The sequence below is a fragment of the Bos grunniens genome, chromosome 23, assembly GCF_055505025.1.
Source record: "Bos grunniens cultivar Pamir isolate PY7600 chromosome 23, Bosgru_T2T1.0, whole genome shotgun sequence".
Lineage (NCBI taxonomy): Eukaryota > Metazoa > Chordata > Mammalia > Artiodactyla > Bovidae > Bos > Bos grunniens.
The window spans coordinates 18,365,709-18,383,853 of NC_141187.1; the positions used below are offsets into that span (position 1 = coordinate 18,365,709).

Consider the following 18,145-nt stretch of genomic DNA (forward strand, 5'->3'; position numbering starts at 1 on the left):
GGCATGGTGGTTAAGAACATCACATAGTATGGTAAAGAGGTGTACAATGACAGGGACACTCCCATACGGAAGAGAACCATTGTTTTGAGACAATACGTTTGCATATTTAACTCCACTGAGAAGGAGGAGGGGCCTACCAGGTGGTGCAGTGGGAAAGAATCTGCCTACCATGTAGTAGACACAGGTCAATCCCCGGGTCGGGAAGATGCCCTGGAGAAGGAGATGGCAACCCACTCCAGTATTCCTGCTTGGGAAACCCCACGGACAGAGGAGCCTGGCGGGCTACAGTCCATGCAGTCACAAAGCGCTGGATACAACTCAGTGACTAAACATCACCACCACCGCCACAGCATGAGAGGAAGAAGACACCAAGTCCAGAAAACATATACTAATACTTTTTCTTAGCAAAGCTGAAGTTCCTAGTTTTCCCCTTATGTGAGGTATAATTAGGGGCGGATTTACAGGGAAATGTACGCAAACTGGGCATGTGTCAGTGGCTCCTTGACCACAGTCAGGGCTTACCAGCACGAGCTGGGGGTAGTCACGACACATCTTGATGATGGAGGAACACGCGTGTCTCCTTACATTCCTCACCGCCCGGGTCCTGGGAGCCTGGGAAGAGATACTCGATCAACTTCGAGCCACTTTAAATATAATTTACAGATGCTGCAGAGAATCGTGTAAGTATCTCCTTCAGAGGCAAACACAACTTTTGTAGCTACAGGAACATAATGAAATGACATTCATACTTAGCATGAATGAACCCACACGTTTACTGCCTGCCCTGGAGTGTCCTAGTGCCCAACACCACATTATATGACTATCTGTCTCCTGCCTTTATTAACCCTTTTTGCTTATATTTGTAGGTTGAATGAATGGTCTTACCTTACTTTCTTCAACAATTTCAAAAGTGACAGATGAAAACAGCTAAGGGAAAGAAAAAAGGTCATTCATCAGTACCAAATGCATAAAGTATTTAAAAATAATAGTTATAAAAATTTCAACAAAATCCCCAAAGTGCGAGTAATATGGTAGCAAAAGGGTTTTCAACTGGCTTTACAAAGTTTCAGGTGTTCCCTTCCTCAGATAACTGAAGAGCTTGATAGTCGTAATTTTGCCATCAAATATTTTACAAATAAAAAGTTCACAGAACCCCTGAACAATCCAGGCCATCACCCAAACACTTGGCCAGGGTAACATCACTCCACTTTTTATTAAAAGTTGAGTGGTCTACTCTCCCTGATTCCATTTCACAACTTCCCACTGAATCCAGTGTGGTGGAACTGCTGCCCTAGTCACTGTGATGGAGTACTCTAACAAAGGTCTGATCGAGGAACTCAATGGACATTTTCCAATTCTTAAGAGAATTTCCGCAGCAACAAATGAGTCTGTTTTGAAGTCTGAAGTTCTTCTGGACTTGGTAACACATTTTCTCTCTGGTCATCCCTTTCTTCTTCTTTGAGGGCTCCTCCCTCGATGGTGATCACCAGCATTCTCTGCTTAAGGCCATGTCCAACTCCACATACATCTCCTTTGCTAAGGTTTCATCTCCACTGTGGAGGAGGGCATGGCAACCCACTCCAATATTCTTGCTTGGAGAATCCCCATGGACAGAGGAGCCTGGTGGGCCGCAGTCCATGGGGTCGCGAAGAGTCAGACACGACTGAGTCACTAAGCACACAGACTGTCTATACTGTTGGCATTTCTATCACGGCTATGCCTTAATTTTATCTCGTTAATTCTCTGAGTCTAGACTTAATCTCAATTAGCCAATTTGGTGTGACACATCTCCACCTAGAAACTGTATGTATACTTCAAACCTAGTCTTGCAAAACAGAGCTCACCCCTTCTTTTCCTTACTCCTACCCTCCTCCTGGTCCAATACTCTCACTCAGGTGGGACTCCAACTCTCACTAATCACCTAAACTGGACCCCAGAAACTTTCCTCTTACACATCTCCTCCCAACCTGCCAGCACACACTGACACCTCCTCCTTCAGGTACTCCTCCATTTCCCAGTGCACACGTCTACTAACTGCAATGCCACGGAGGTACCACACCTGTCTGTGTGCATTTTCTCTCCAAACAGAGAGGTGCTTATGGACAAGGCTTTCCTTCTAGCACGGTTCCTGCTCCACCGTAAGTACAGAGTAAATATTTGATAATTGAATAAACAACTGTTTTTTAGCTTATCTCATATATTTATACAAACAATTACAAAAATAATTAGCTTAGAAATGGCAAAATAAAGTTTACAAAGGAGGGGGAGTTTACCTTAGAGAAGACCTGGGGCAGGAACTCTGGTCTGTAGGTGACAAATGGAAACAGTGCTGAGACGTTAGTGAGGACACAGGACAGGATGAGGGGGTCCTTGGTGTCAAAGTTCAGAACCATCTGCAATAGCTCTACTCCATCAGTAACAGGAATTTCCTGGATACAGACATTAAAGGAGGTTGCAAGAACTGAAACTGCTTCTGTTAAATTTCCTTCACACTCTATAATTACGGCCGCCAAATATGGTTTTATATACTGCTTCTTAACCCTTAAAACAATCTAAGCATTACACCATGTTATTAAAATTTTCATAAATGATGCCGCCATTATTAGGGCTGCAGCATCACCTACTACTGGAAACCGAACAAACTCAGAAAGCCATCATTTCTAATTGAAGTGATGTAAAAGCAGATGAAGTCAATGATCCTAACATCTAATTTGTTAATATGCCATTTATGTGAAAAAGCAATAAATCTCACTTATCGTCAAAGGACTCAGATTCGACAACTAACCTAGAACACACTAGGTTAAGATGAAGTGAAGTCGCTCAGTCGTGTCCAACTCTTTGTGATCCCGTGGACTGTAGCCTACCAGGCTCCTCCGTCCATGGGATTCTCCAGGCGAGAATACTGGAGTGGGTTGCCATTTCCTTCTCCAGGGGATCTTCCAGACCCAGGGATTGAACCCAGGTCTCCCGCATTGCAGGTAGACGCTTTAATCTCTGAGCCACCAGGGAAGCAGGTTAAAATGATTACCCCTCAAACAAGTGATCCAATTATTTTAATCTAATTAATGTAGTTAATACAGTATATGCTGTTATCCAGATAATTATATAATTCCCTTTAACACTATAAGAGATGGGTGATAGGTGACATCAAGTATAGAAAAGCAAGATCTACTTAATTAGATTACTTAGCAAACAGGGACGCAGATCAGCCATCATGAATTTCTGGCCGATCTGCCATAAACTGAAAAGGTAATTACCATAAATCCTAATGATAATTATCTCTCCAGATTTTCCGATTCAAGGCTTCTATCTATTCAAGGCCTCCCTGTAATTGTTATCCTGCTTGTGGTTTACTGTACTATCAGGCTTATCTTATTATGTAAAAATGAACACTAAACCCTGCAGGGCTTAAGAGTCAGAGAGACCTACCTGGTCCCAACTCTGCTATTTCTTAACTATTTGACCTTGAATACATTATTCACCTTCTCTGAATCTCAGTTTCCTCTTCTGTGAGATGCACATTCACATATTTTCCTATCTCCCTACCAGCTTTAAAAAGATCAAAATTATTATGCAACCAGCATGGGAAACAAGCACTTACTTCTTTGTCTAGCGTTCGAAACATCTGGTTGATCACACTTTCCAAAAAAAAGGTCATGGCTTCCCACTGCACAAATGATGGTGAGAATATGGAGCAGAGGCTGCTTTCTCCAGTTCCAGCTGTGGGAGAAGAGGATTTTAAAGACACATACACACATACACACACACAAGCACTATAGGATCACAGAAGACATCGAGCCAGTGGGGCCTCAGAAACCACTAGGTAATTTCACAGTTGAAGGAACAGGATAATCTAACCCTGCTCAGCCAGGGAAAAGAAAACGATGAAAAGCAGAAAGGGGTCCTTATCCTGCTTCCACCTCTAAAAATGAGCTATCTAGATTTACCTCTGTGAGCCTTGTCTGCAAAACCAGTTTGACTACTGAATGAGAATATACACATAATCATCAAAACCAGTGCCTGGCCAATTAGACAATTGAGAAATATTAATTTCCCCTTCCTTCCCCTTTATAATCTGTCCATGGGAATCTAAATAAAGATATCTAAACCATAAGGAATCCCTCCAACAAGGAACTGATAATTAAGATACAAAACTCTGCTTCACATCCAGCAGTCTCATGACAACTACAAGGGCTGTGTGCAGATAATGGTGCCCCCTCCAATTTCACAAGTATCATCGAAGCACATCACTCAAACAGCACGGCACAGGCCAAAGGAATCCCAAATTACTTTTCCTGCTGCTGCACAGTGCTCACATTTACTAGCTTCATCTTGCTACACAACCTGTTCAGGCCTCCGTGAATACTGAAGCTACTAATAGATACCAGGGACCTTCAGAATAAATTGCGAATACACAAAACTGAATGTCCCATGAACGTCAAGTACCTAGTGTACTTGCTAACTGATCATAGCATGGAGCTTTTCCAAAGCAGTGACTTAAACCCTTCCCTTAAAACCCTCTCGCCCCCCGCATGCATTCATAAGATGACAGACAGCAGATACAGAAAAGTTACCTGCCCTACGCTTTTGGGTAGGGGGGGCTTATTTTGATTTTACATAAAGTGACATTTCCCAAAGACTTGGAGGGGAGTTGAGCAATATGGGAAACCCCTGCACTGCTCCTGCTGAACATAACAAGCCATTCTTTTCCAGTTTAAGAGAAATGCTATGCAAAAACTTTGTTGAATAGCTTTAAAAAGTTAGGTTGAGACATGTTGTTAAGACGGTGCCTGAGGTGAAGTAGTAAAATGAACAATAAACAACTGGTTGACTCTGTTAGAAAGGAAAAATGAAGGCAAAACTGACAGGGTCATGGTTTTCCCTAATTAAAACAGAATTACAATCTGCATTACATCTGTCTTCTCTGTGTTTTCCAATGAAAAGGCTCACTCTCTAGGATGGGAATAGGCAGTGAGCAAAGCTATTTCTGAACACTACTATCATAATGTATTGATATAGATGGGGCTCAGAGGTTTATTTCTATGCAGTTTTGATAAAATACTTCACTAATGTTTGGGGGGAGAAAACAAAAAAAGTCTTACAGTTCATGGAGCCAGGGTCAATAGAAGTTGAGAGCTGATACTTCAGCCACTCCCCAGCCATCTGGAAGCTAGTCTTGGGATCCAAACGACATGCTAACCTTATTACCTCTCCTTGTTGGGCCCGAGAGGCTGCCAAGAGAAAGACATGAAGCAAGGATCAGAGTATCATAGATACTTAGGTAACGTTTATTCATTCATGCACCCCAAGAGAAAAATAATCAAAAAGATTCTGTTTTGAAGAAAGAATCTAACAAATGTTCACTAAAGCTTTGTTAACAAATCTAGAAATTTTCCAAAATAAATTCTAAGAAGCTGTCACACCAGCTAAATCCTCTAAGCGGCAAACCAAACAGAAACTCCCCTTTCTGTTGGAATTAAAACATCAAGTTGGTACAAATGTAAAATGGTATGACTGCTGAAGAAAATGGTCTGGCAATTCTCCAAAACATTAAACATGGAATTACCATATGATCTGGTAATTCCCTTCCTAGGTATATACCCTAGAAAACCAAAAATATACGTTAACTTAAAAACTTGTACACGAATGTTACAACATGATTCTTAAAGCCAAGAAGTGAAAACAACTCAAGTATCTATCAGCCTATCAACGGATCAATAAAATGTGGTATATTCATATAATGAAATATTATTGGCAATAAAAGAAATGATAAACATTACATGATCAAAGTACTGATAAACATTACAGTATAGATTAATTGTTAATATATTACACTAAGAGAAAGACAGCAGTTATCAAGACAATACACTGTATGATTCCATTTATATCAGATGCTCAGAATAGGTTAAATAAAGAAAAATAAATGGGTGGTTTTCCAGACGGATACAAGGGTCGGGAGATGACTGCTAATGGTTACAGGGTTTCGTGAGATCAAACAACATCTTAATATGGACTGTGGCTGTAAAACTGAAAATACACAAAAAAACCTCCACTGCATTGTATACTATAAATGGGTGAACTGTATGATTAATGAATGATCTCAGAAAAGTTGTTATTGAAAAAAGATGGGGAGAGGAAGTGTGGAACCAAGCTATAGAAAACCTAGAACAGAATTAGGAATTGTGAGCTTTCCTTCTCTCTTTTAGAAAAAAAGACCTACAAAGTAACATGGTATTTAATTCTAATATATTAAAAAAATCAAAGTGCCTTACATATGGTTACCATCTCTAAACATCAATGTCCAAAGAAAGTGTGCATGTGCGTATTTTAAGAGAGAACACCAAGCCTGGAATGAGTGCAATCCCAGCGCCCTCTGCCAATGTGTAACTGGAGATTAAACAGACTGCTGTCCACACTTGGGGAGGGGGCACTTCCCAGGTGGCTAAGTGGTAAAGAATCCACCTGCCAAGCAGGAGACATGGGTTTGATCCCTGGGTTGGGAAGATGCCCTGGAGAAGGAAATGGCAACCCACTCCAGTATTCTTGCCTGGGAATCCCATGGACAGAGGAGCCTGGCGGGCTATAGTCCACGTGGTCGCAAAAGAGTCAGACACACGACCTGGTGACTAAACAATGACAACAACATCCAGACTTGGGGCTCTATAACATAGAACCCTGGCTCATGCACCATGACTCAACGCTAGATGCCATGCTGAGACTGCTGGGAAAAATTTCAGGACAGTTCACTCACAGTTGAAGAAAGCATTGAAGTCCTCATCGCTATCAAAATCAAATCGAGAGTATTCACAGCTAGGGCTGTCAGTTTTAGAAGGAAAGCCCATCTGGAAACAGAAAGATAATTGGGGGAGGGAATGAAAATGGACCCACTGAAAGAGTTTTCAATTTTAGGAGCTCAGAGATCTTTCATTTAAGAAGAGCTAAGGGTTTACATGAGTTCAGGGTTTTATGATAAATAACTGCTTCTGGTCTACACCAAGTCCACAATTTGTTCCCAGTTGGAATAGTCCTGGGAGTTGCAGAAAGAGAACAGTTTTATTTGATACTCTCTTTCAAGTTTCTTATGGAAAATTAAATTCTGAAATCAGTTTAAGGTCTTAGAGTATAAAAATGTCTCAAAATAAAGTGCGAATACAGCAAACAATAAGTAGAATTGAGACTATTTGTCTTCTTAGATGTTGAACCCTGGGAATAAGCATGGGACTTTGTGTTTCATTCAAAAAGTACCAAGGACCACGACGGCAGAGATCTGGAACACAGTGCTCTACCTGAATCCCTTGAGGAAATAAGAGACTCCTTGAAGGGGTCCCATTCTCTGATGTTATAAATCAAGAATAAGTATCTGTCAGTTGCCAAGAGCCTCGAGGAGACCTCCGCGTGTTCATAAGCAACTCTCGACTGAGGGAGTGAGCAATCTGCTTCCACTCTCCCTTTCTTCTCATTCACATTCCTGACTCTCATTTGGCCTTCAGAGAGTCAGATATTCACTTCCTTTGGGCATCGCCCTGACTCCACCCTCCATTCTGCTTTTAGCTTCTGAAAAGCAGTGACCACATTTTATGGTCACCGTCACTGCTCTCATCCTACCACTTCTTTTTCCTAGCACTCGGCTCAACACTTGGCACCTAAGTGCTCGCAAATATCAAAGAGTAGACACAGTAGTGAGTAGACATAGTAACGAGTTTTCTTTTTAAGGAATCAAAGACTAATATGCCTAAGGAAAGGATCTCAGTGACCAACACAGGGCTGTCAGTGGTGCCATCTAAGTCTTAAGATGTGTATTCACCTACATTCCACTTTAGGGTCCCACTGCATACCTTGACCAAGTTAGTCATAGAAGCACGCAGATATTTTGGTATTATTGCTAATAGTAAAGGGTCTCGGGATAGGATCTCATGTCGAAAGAGGGCTCCCCAAGTCATCTGAGTTGAAGAGCGCAAAAACTAAAGGAAAAAAAGAAAAACAGTCGGTTTAAGGATTTAAGTTTTATATAACCAAGACTATTACTTAGCTCAGCAATTATCCACTGTATTTTTCCATGGAAATTAAGTTCTGTAATACTTTGACTGAAACTGTCCATACTGGAGTACGTCAGCAATGACTGGTCACTACGGACCATACAGTAAAAGTAAGACAGGCTGTGGGTCACGCGCAATACCCAGAGAATGAGCTGAACTCTACCACTTTTATGCAAGAAAGCAGACAGACACCTCAGGATGATACTACAAGGAAAATCTTGGATTGGATGAAAATTTTGTAATAACACAATTAATCAAACCTTTTTATTTAAAGTATGCTTAGTAGCAAATTACCTGAGAAACACCTCACATCTGATTGAGCATTATCAGAATGGTATTACCTGAGGGGGTAATTGCTGATCTAGACTGCAAAAGCTAACTTGGGAAGAAGATGCAGCAATTCTCTTAATGAAATCCCACTAAAGTAATTCCCCAGGATCTTAAGAGTCACATTTTATATGTGAGCTGCTAATTATTTCAGATCATAGCACTTGATTTTAATTTACTAAAATTTTGATTAGTTATTGCCATAAAGTTTACCTGACTTGGATGAGTTGTGAAAGCAAGAAAAGATTCCAGGTATTTTCCAAAGTTTGCTGGTATTTCTACATCAGAATCCACACCCTGTAGGACAAAAAGGCCGCTATATTAATAATGCTGATGGGGAGGTCAGGGTGGAGAGTGGAGTAAGACAACTTATATCCTCAAAACTTTCAGTTTTGAAAGGACTTTATTATACTTCCTTGTGGCCTAAGGAAGACATCATTTCAAGGGCAAAACCCCAGAAAAGCTGCTCAATCATCATTAAAGTCTATTGGTTCGGTGGTTAAGAATCCACCTGCCAGTGCAGGGGACACAGGTTCGATCCCTGGTCCAAGAAGATTCTACATGCCTCAGGGCAACTAAACCCGTGCACCACAACTACTGAGCCCACTCGCCTAGAGCCTGTGCTCTGCAACAAGAGGAGCCACCGCAATGAAGAGTAGCCTGCTCACCACTACTGGAGAAGACCCTTGCACAGCAATGAAGACCCAGCACAGCCACAAGTAAATGAATAAAAATTAAAAAAAAAAAAAAAAGAATATTCATTTCAGAAATCACTTATTTCTTCAGACCTGTTCTAGTCACATATCTGTGACTCAACCGATTAAATAATCCCTCGATGGTACACATCTTATGCCTGAAACTTCTATCCCCTCAAGCCATTCAAGCCACCAAAAAAGGCACTGATATCAAGTACAAAAGTCTGTACCAACATTCGATCTTTGAACATGTAAGGGAGTTATTTTCAGGTCAATCAGACTAAAGATTTTTTTTAAATGATTCAATAATATATCCTTTAATTTGGGAAAAGGGTTCTTTATTCGAATCCATGTTTCATGATCTAATAGGACTTTTTAAAGGGTAAGGCAACAGGTAGACTAAAGTTTTACAAGTACCAAAATGAAGAGAAGCAACACTGATTTTATGGAATAACAGATGTGAACATTTACTATAAATATTAATAACTGACATTAAATAAATCTCTATCATTCAAATTCAACTAAGATAATTTAATCTACAGAATTATAAGAAATAATTTGTAGGGCAATGTTCCCTCAGGCTAAAGTCAAGGACACGTGTTACCCCTTACACAAATACAACTTTCTAAATCCTGTCCTCAGATGGCCTTGAAACGCTCCAGAAAGTGCTCACCAACAATGCACACAGCTGATTGCCCAGGGCACGCAGCACCTGACAGAGTCTCTTCAGGAAGACATAGTGTTTTTCGACTAAGCCTCCTCCATCAGCGGTCCTGTGAGATGAGAGGACAGTGAGATCAGCAGCACATCAAGAGCACCACAGATATTCCCCTGGAATAGACTGTATATGGTCTGTGCTCCAGTATTCAAATTTCAGGTGATTGTTACTGTTGGAAAAAAAAAAACAAAAAATCAACCCCCAGACCTCCAACCAAATGCTGAAAGATCGATGAGGAAGAGGGTTCAATGCAATCTCATCCTTTAAGAGGCACCCTAATTTGGGGTATTATATGGTACTGGGGTATTTTGGAATAGTAATGTAAACTCTAAGCATGACTCCACAAAACAATGCATATAAGAAACTGCATGAAAAGACAGCAATACCTAGGAAGGACTCGGATCCCTAGGGAAGCATGTAGTAACTTCTTAAACCACTGACAAAATCAAAAGGACTATACTCAAGAGAGTGAGGGACTTCCCTGGTGCTACAGTAGATGGGAATCCACCTGCCAAGGCGGGGGACAAAGGTTCAATCCCTGGTCTGGAAGATTCCATACGGTACAAAGCAACAAGAGAACCACTGAGATGAGAAGCCTGTGCGTTGCGATGAAGAGTAGCCCCTGCTTGCCACAACCAGAGAAAGCCCACACACAGCAATGAAGGTCCAAGTACGGCCAAGGACAAATACACAATAAATAATTATTACAGAGACAGAATGAAAAGATTAGTGATAGGCTGGGCGAAAATATTTACAAAAGACACATTCGATAAAGACTATTATACAATATACACAAGAACTCTTAAAACCCAATAAAAAAACTCTGATTAAAAAATGGGCCAACAGACACCTGATCAAAGAAGATACTCAGATTAGAAATAAACATATGAAAAGAAGCTCCCCATCAAACTGCTATCAGGGAATTGCAAATACAAAAATGAGATAGCACTACACACCTATCAGAATGGCCAAAATTTGTAACTCTGAGAACACCAAATGCTGGGGAGGATAAAGAGCAACAGGAACTCTTATTCATTGCTGGTGGGAATGCAAAATAGTTCAGGCACTTTGGAAGACACTTTGACAGTTTCTTATAAAACTAAACATACTCTTACCATATGATTCAGTAATCACACTCCTTGGTAACTATCCAAAGGAGCTGAAGACATCTCTATACAAAAATCTACATATAGATATTCACAGAAGCCTTATTCCTGATTGCAAAAACTTGGAAGCAACCAAGATGCTCTTTAGTAGGAGAACGGATAAACTTTGGTACATCCACACAATAGAATATTATTCAGTGGTAAAAAGGAATGAGCTGACAAGTCATCAAAGACATGGAGGAACTCTAAATACATGATCCCGAGTGAAAAAAACAACTTGCAAAGGCAGCACACAAGGAAATCAACCCCGAATATTCACTGGACAGCCTGATGCTGAAGCTGAAACTCCAATACTTTGGCCACCTGATGCAAAGAGCCAACTCATTAGAAAAGATCCTGATGCTGGGAAAGACTGAAGGCAGGAGGAAAAGGGGATGACAGAGGGTGAGATGGTTGGATGGCATCACCAACTCGATGGATATGAGTTTGAGAAAGATCTAGGAGTTGGTGAAGGACAGGGAAGCCTGGTGTGCTGCAGTCTATGGGGTTGCAAAGAGTTGGATATGACTCGGTGACTGAACAACAATACAACATCCTAGAAAAGGCAAAATTATGGAGAAAGTAAAAAGGTCAGTGGTTGCCAGGGATTGGGGTGGGAGAGGAAAGAACGGGCAGAGCATAGAAGATTTTAAGGGCACTATAATGATAACGCTGAAGCCCACAGCATGTACCCATAAAAGGTAGAACACAATATGTGTAACATGCTGTATAACACACTGTGTGTCATTGTAAGTTCCTCATCCGTTGTAACATCTGTCAGATCATAGGAAAAATAAGAGAGTTCCAGAAAACACCTACTCCTGCTTTATTGACTACGCCAGAGACTTTGACTGTGTGGATCACGACAAACTGTGGAAAAATCTGAAAGAGATGGGAATACCAGACCACCTTACCTGCCTCCTGAGAAACCTGTACGTAGGTCAAGAAGCAACAGTTAGAACCGGACATGGAACAAACAGACTGGTTCCAAATTGGGAAAGGAGTATGTCAAGGCTGTATATTGTCACCCTGCTTATTTAACTCATATGCAGAGTACATCAAGTGAAATGTTGGGCTGGATGAAGCACAAGCTGGAGTCAAGACTGACGGGAAAAATATCAATAACCTCAGAAATGCAGATGACATCACCCTTCTGGCAGAAAGCAAAGAGACACTAAAGAGCCTCTTGATGAAGGTGAAAGAGGAGTGAAAAAGCTGGCTTAAAACTAAACATTCAAAAACTGAAGATCATGGCATCCAGTCCCATCACTTCATGGTAAATAGATGGGGAAACAATGGAAACAGTGAGAGACTTTATTTTCTTGGGCTCCAAAATCCCTGCAGATGGTGACTGCAGCCATGAAATTAAAAGATGCTTGCTCCTCAGAAGAAAAGCTTTGACAAACCTAGACAGCATATTAAAAAGCAGGACATTACTTTGCCGACAAATGTCCATGTAGTTCAAGCTATGGTTTTTCCAGTAGTTGTGTATAAGCTGAGCACCGAAGAATTGATGCTTTTGAACTGTGGTGTTGGAGAAGACTCTTGAGAGTCCCTTGGACTGCAAGGAGATCCAACCAGTCAATCCTATGGGAAATCAGTCCTGAATATTCATTAGAAGGACTGATGCTGAAGCTGAAACTCCAATACTCTGGCTACCTGATGCGAAGAACAGACTCATCTGAAAAGACCCTGATGCTGGGAAAGATTGAGGGCAGGAGGAGAAAGGGAAGACAGAGGATGAGATGGTTGGACGGCATCATGACTCAATGGACATGAGTTTGAGCAAGCTCCAGGAGTTGGTGATGGACAGGGAGGCCTGGCGTGCTGCAGTCCATGGGGTCACAAAGAGTTGGACACGACTGAAAGACTGAACTCAACTGAAGTTCATCAACTCTAACAAATGTATCACTGCTGTGGGGGGAGGTCTATAATGGAGAGGCTGTGCATGTGTGGGGGCAGGGAGCATATGGGAAATCTCTGTACCTTCCCCTGAATTTTTCTGTGAACCTTAAACTGCTCAAAAAACAAAGTCTTTTTTTAAAAGACTGTATTAAAAACATTAACTTGGTGTCTCATTTCTCCAAGTCATTTAGTTCAGATGAATAATCACTTAGGTGCTATTTTAGAGTGCAAATAGCTCTTTAAATTAAAAAGAAAATTTTTATTTAGTGGCAAAACCTGACCTAAAATGATGTAGCACAATTCACACTCACAAGAATTAATCAGGACTGGTGTGGACAGCAGCCATGGAGGCAGTACACTATAATGCAAAAAGCATGGGCCTCGGGGTAAGAAAGACCTAGGTAGGTGCTAGTGATGCTGAAAGGCAGTGTGGCACCTGGTTTCTGGTGCTGGCTCTGAAGTCTGACCACCTGGTTTGAATTACAGCTTTACTAACCAGTACCAGTGGCACTAATGGAGATGGGATACCTCAGTGGGAATGTCATAATCTTTAGGGAACTAAGAAATGGGACTTGGAAACAGTAACTAAAGTGGCTACCCAAAAGACACATTATTCATTTAATTAACAAGCCTCCTTAAAAACAGACCTGTAGTATCCACAGGAAAGAAAGCCATCATAAAATCTGTGTTAGAATGGACAGTGAGAGAGTTCAACTAATACATATGTGTCTCACATCTTTTCATTTGTCCTTGGCACCAAAAGTGAAGAGTATGGAAGAAAACTGGGTGTTGTGACAGTTTGAACTACTTATAATACACAGTTCTATCTGACTCTTGGGTAAGAAACACATATCAGGAAATGCTTTAATATTTTCCAGAGCAATTAGAAGAAAATAAGCACAAGCCATTATTTCAGGACCTAGAATGTGTTTACAGGTTGGTGGAATATGAGTGGGTGCTAAATCAACAGCCACAATTTATTTCTAGCAGAAGGTCTTCAAAAAGGCGAAACAGTCCCTTTAAGGGTGCCTGATTTTTCTTCTAAAAACAGGGAATTCCTGGTGGTCCTGTGATTAAGAATCTGCCTTCCAACGCAGGGGACATGGGTTCCATTCCTGGTTGGAGAACTAAGATCCCACATGCCAACTAAGCCTGCATACCTGGACTAGAGAGCCCACATACATTGCAGCCAGAGAAGCCTGCACGCTGCAATGAAGATGCAGCATAGCCAACACACACACACACACAGACACAGACACGGCAAAATAAACCGTAAGAACTTCACACTGTCCTTAGAATAAAGCTCAAACTTAAAACAAAACCCAAAAAAACAGTTGACTGACTGCTAACAGATAGGAACTTTGGATATATCTAAATAAGATACAAAAATGACAAAGAAATTAGAAATCACATAGAAAAGTAGACACTCACTGTGCAGCGGAGAGTATATAATGCATGGCAACATCTCCAAATAAGACCATCAAGGGCTTCCGGTCTTCCAACTTGCCCTAGACCCAATTTTAGGGAAACACAGGTAATACAAACTATGTTACTAAAGACTTCTAAGTACTAACAACTTCTACGGCTATACTGACTTCCTAATTTTCACATAGCCCTGGGGCTAACTGAACACTGGAAAAAGGTCAACTCTTTAAATTGAAATCTGGATAAGACATATTTTAAAATGTGTTGGTGCTCCAATTAAATAGATGAATAAAAATTAAATATGCTGGGTAATTATGATGATATGAAAACAAATTACATCTAAACATAACATTCTTCATGGAGAAAAGTCATGATCTCATTTGTTAGCTAAATCAGCTATAAAGTCAGTTAAGTCACCTTCTACAATTCTTTGACATAACACTGTGAGTTTTAACATGACATATATACAGTTTTTCAAATGTGAAGCACCAAAACCCACAAATGTTTCAAGACCCATGTAGCCCTATACATCTCTGTATATCCTGCCAGTGGATTCCTAGAATACCGGCAAACTGTTGTGCAAAAGGCTTGAGTCAAGTAAAAGAAACAAAACACCTAACCCTTTAAATGCCTTTCACCACAGCATGGAGTGGAGTACACACAGGCATCCCTCAGAGGCTGAGGATCCAAGTCAGCCTGAAGTGGCAACTTACTTTCCTGCTGACCGCGATGAGAAGACACTCAGCTGCCCCCAGCTGAAGCTCCTGTTCGTTCAGGAGCAGGCACAGCACCTCCAGGAGTTTGCAGTTCTCAGCAGTAACATGACTCATGGGCACCCAGTCAATGTAGCCTGCCAGAGTGTTCAGCGCCGCGACTCCTACTCGACAGTTTGCTTGGGCCTGCATGAAAAGAAGTAACTCTTAACCGTTAAGTCCTCACTAACAGGCAAGAAAGCTGTGGTTATACCCAACCTCCTTCTGTTTTCTAATTCTAAAAAGAAAACAATGGAAAAAAAATTGCTCACACAACAGTTATTGATAGGCAACTAAAAGGTTTTTTCTGATACACAATCATTTCTCAGACAATGGCGCCTCAATGTCCGTCAATAAGACCACACTGGCATGTGTGGTCATTTTATGTCCTTCAAGCAATCTCAGATATTATAATTTTAACTCCCTTTCACCATAGCTAAGTGATGAAATAAACCAAGGCTGAAGGAATTCCCTGGTGGTCCAGTGGTTAAAACTCTGGAGTTCGATGCTGAGGGCATGGGCTTGATCCCTGGTAGGGGAACTGAAGCTCCTACAAGCCGCACAGCATGGCCAAAAACAAAACAAAACAAGGCTGAGGTCACCCTCCACCAGGTGTATGCATCCCCGTGTGCTCCACAGAGAGCTCTTACCTTTGACTCCTGAGAATTATCTGTCTTCTGAAAGAAAAGAAGTATAAGGATCGCAATGTTTTTAATGAACAAAAGGCTGTGTAATAACTTCCCACCCCCATAATCTAGGCCCTCAAACAACGATTTTCAAATAGACTCAACTTTTAATTTTGGAACAGAAGACAACTTTACTAAGAACACATAACTGATATTCTCCAGAGGAGGACAGGTTATTTTAGTTTTAGTAATAAGACAGAAGGTTAATATTTAAAGAGCTTACATAAATTTATTAGAACATTAAGATCCAAAAAGACAGTTTCAAAGCGCAGTTTACAAAGAAATACAACTAACAAATGAACAATGGAAGCAGGCTTCATTGCTACTGATGAAAAGAAACAGTTAAAATTTAAGTATTAGCGATTTTTCCATACTAAAATAGACACAAATTATAACTGGCAAAGGTATACTGAAATGATGTAATGTTAGCGGAAAAAAGCAAGAAGCAAAATTAAAATGAGTAGTACAATTTATGACCATGTATATATGGACATAACTGTAGGAAAACCACATATACAAAGAATATTAAATGCTAAATAGACCAAAATAATGTCTGTTCAGTAAATTAAACAATTTATAATTTTATAAGCAGGAGTAGCAACTCCTGAAGTACTTGAAAACTTACCACCATCAGCATCAGAAAAGATTTGTTTTATAATTCTTTTTTTCAACTTTCAAAAGGTATTTTTTCTAACAAAGAACAAGTATTAAGCCTTCACCAGCGGTGATCAAGGACGGGTGTTAATGGGACAGAGATGAGTAGTACAATTTCACCAGTAGTACCAGTAGTACCTTTCACCAGTATCTACTGATGCTGCCCGAGAAGGAAAAGGGATCCAGGCAGCAAAAGCCCAGGCCAGCCTTGACCCTCTACTCCCACAAGCCTGCATTCCCATTCGGATCCTATTCTGCCCCTGGAACGAGTGCAGGGCCAGGGGACAGACAGGGAGAGTGAGCCTACACATCCCATCCTAGTTCACCATTCAGCCTACTGCCCAGGGCAGGGGAAAGGATGGAAGCAGAGAAGGAACTACGAGCCAATAAGAAGCTGCAGGTACGAGAAACGTCCCTGGGTATGCTCTGGTCCTGGGAGCCTGGTTTAACAGATGGAGAAAACAGAAACTGAGGCTAACGAAAAACACCAGTGGATGTTTTTCTAACTTGTGTCACCCTGCTCTAGCATACTGGCTAGATGTCTAGGGTATCAAAGCATTCATAATTTGTTCATTTCTCTTAAGGATTAAATCTCCTAGGGGAAATAAAAATAATACCTCTTTCACCCTCAATACACATAGGTTTTTTCAATTAAAATACTTTTGATATTTTCTTTTGAAAAATCCTGGGGAGGTATTTTGGGGGAAAGAGTCCATTCTAGTAAAAAGGATGGGGCTTGAATTCCCCACAATCATTAATCAGGGGATCTTCAATAATTACTCTCTGAAAATTGGTTTCTTTATCCATAATATGGAGACAATAGTTTTCGACTCGGGGTTGTTTTTGAGGATTAAGTAACATGTAAAGCATGAAAAAGTATACAGCATAATATTAGATACTCATTGTGTCTCCCTACCCTGACAGCTAACAATACTTTGTCTTATCATTTGTGTTAGTATTCCAGAGCTCTCAAAATAAACTTTAGGAAGCTGCTGAAGGCAGAAAAAATAATGAATCTTAATGAATGCTATTTGTGTGAAATAAACATGTATGAGGAGTCTAGATTAGGGTTCTGAAACCTCAATCCTATTGACATTTTGGGTCAGATAATTCTTTATTATGGAAAACTGTTCTGGGCACTACAGGATCTTCAGCAGCATGCCTGGCCTCTACCCACTAGATGTCAGCAGCAGCCCCTAGGTGTGACAACCTGGATGGCAAAACTGCCCTCCCACTGAGAACCACTGTACTAAACTTTAAAAAATTTAGCTTCATTTTTACACTATCTCAGGAATTTTCTTACTAAAAAGGGAATTATTTTTTCTAGTATGTTCGGAACTCACTGACTTGAACCTCCTAGAAAATTAATTCCAGTTTTTCCTGTCATCTTTCTGTTTTGCTTATAAAATAGCCTTTTCTTTTACTGACCTGAACACCCTAATTCCTTGCTGCAGGATTAACTTCAAAACACACACAAACCCACTCATATCAGAAAACAGAACTTGATGAAAGGTGGGGGGTATAACCGGTATCCCTTACCACTTGTTGGTACTTGTTTACATTTTCTTGAAGTGTGTTAAGGAGAAAACTGAAGATTCTTTCCATGTTCTGGGTTAATGTTTGCTGGATATCCCTTCGTCTTTGAGGGGGTAGTGTCTGAAAGGTCACTACATCCTCTGCCAGCCGCAAAAGAATGAACATCACTAATTCAGTCTGCGTTTCCTACACCAACAGAAAGAAGGTAGTTAAATATGCTTTTTTTAAAATTGGGGTATGTATAGTTGATTTACAATATTGTGAAA

The 18,145-nt window shown here is 40.7% G+C and overlaps 1 protein-coding gene across 2 annotated transcripts in view; it reads right to left on the reverse strand.

Annotated features, from left to right (window-relative positions):
* XPO5 (exportin 5) overlaps nucleotides 1-18,145 on the reverse strand; it is a 42,683-nt gene that overhangs the window by 20,487 nt on the left and 4,051 nt on the right. For both annotated transcript variants that reach the window (XM_086371780.1, XM_086371779.1), the window contains exons 5-17: nucleotides 17,883-18,065; nucleotides 15,654-15,680; nucleotides 14,965-15,150; nucleotides 14,258-14,334; nucleotides 9,732-9,831; nucleotides 8,577-8,660; nucleotides 7,836-7,961; nucleotides 6,752-6,842; nucleotides 5,103-5,231; nucleotides 3,602-3,720; nucleotides 2,274-2,429; nucleotides 886-927; nucleotides 523-612 (exon numbers count right to left, since the gene is read on the reverse strand). In XM_086371780.1, the coding sequence (XP_086227906.1) occupies nucleotides 523-612; nucleotides 886-927; nucleotides 2,274-2,429; nucleotides 3,602-3,720; nucleotides 5,103-5,231; nucleotides 6,752-6,842; nucleotides 7,836-7,961; nucleotides 8,577-8,660; nucleotides 9,732-9,831; nucleotides 14,258-14,334; nucleotides 14,965-15,150; nucleotides 15,654-15,680; nucleotides 17,883-18,065 (1,410 nt within the window). The remainder of the gene's footprint in view (nucleotides 1-522; nucleotides 613-885; nucleotides 928-2,273; nucleotides 2,430-3,601; nucleotides 3,721-5,102; nucleotides 5,232-6,751; nucleotides 6,843-7,835; nucleotides 7,962-8,576; nucleotides 8,661-9,731; nucleotides 9,832-14,257; nucleotides 14,335-14,964; nucleotides 15,151-15,653; nucleotides 15,681-17,882; nucleotides 18,066-18,145) is intronic.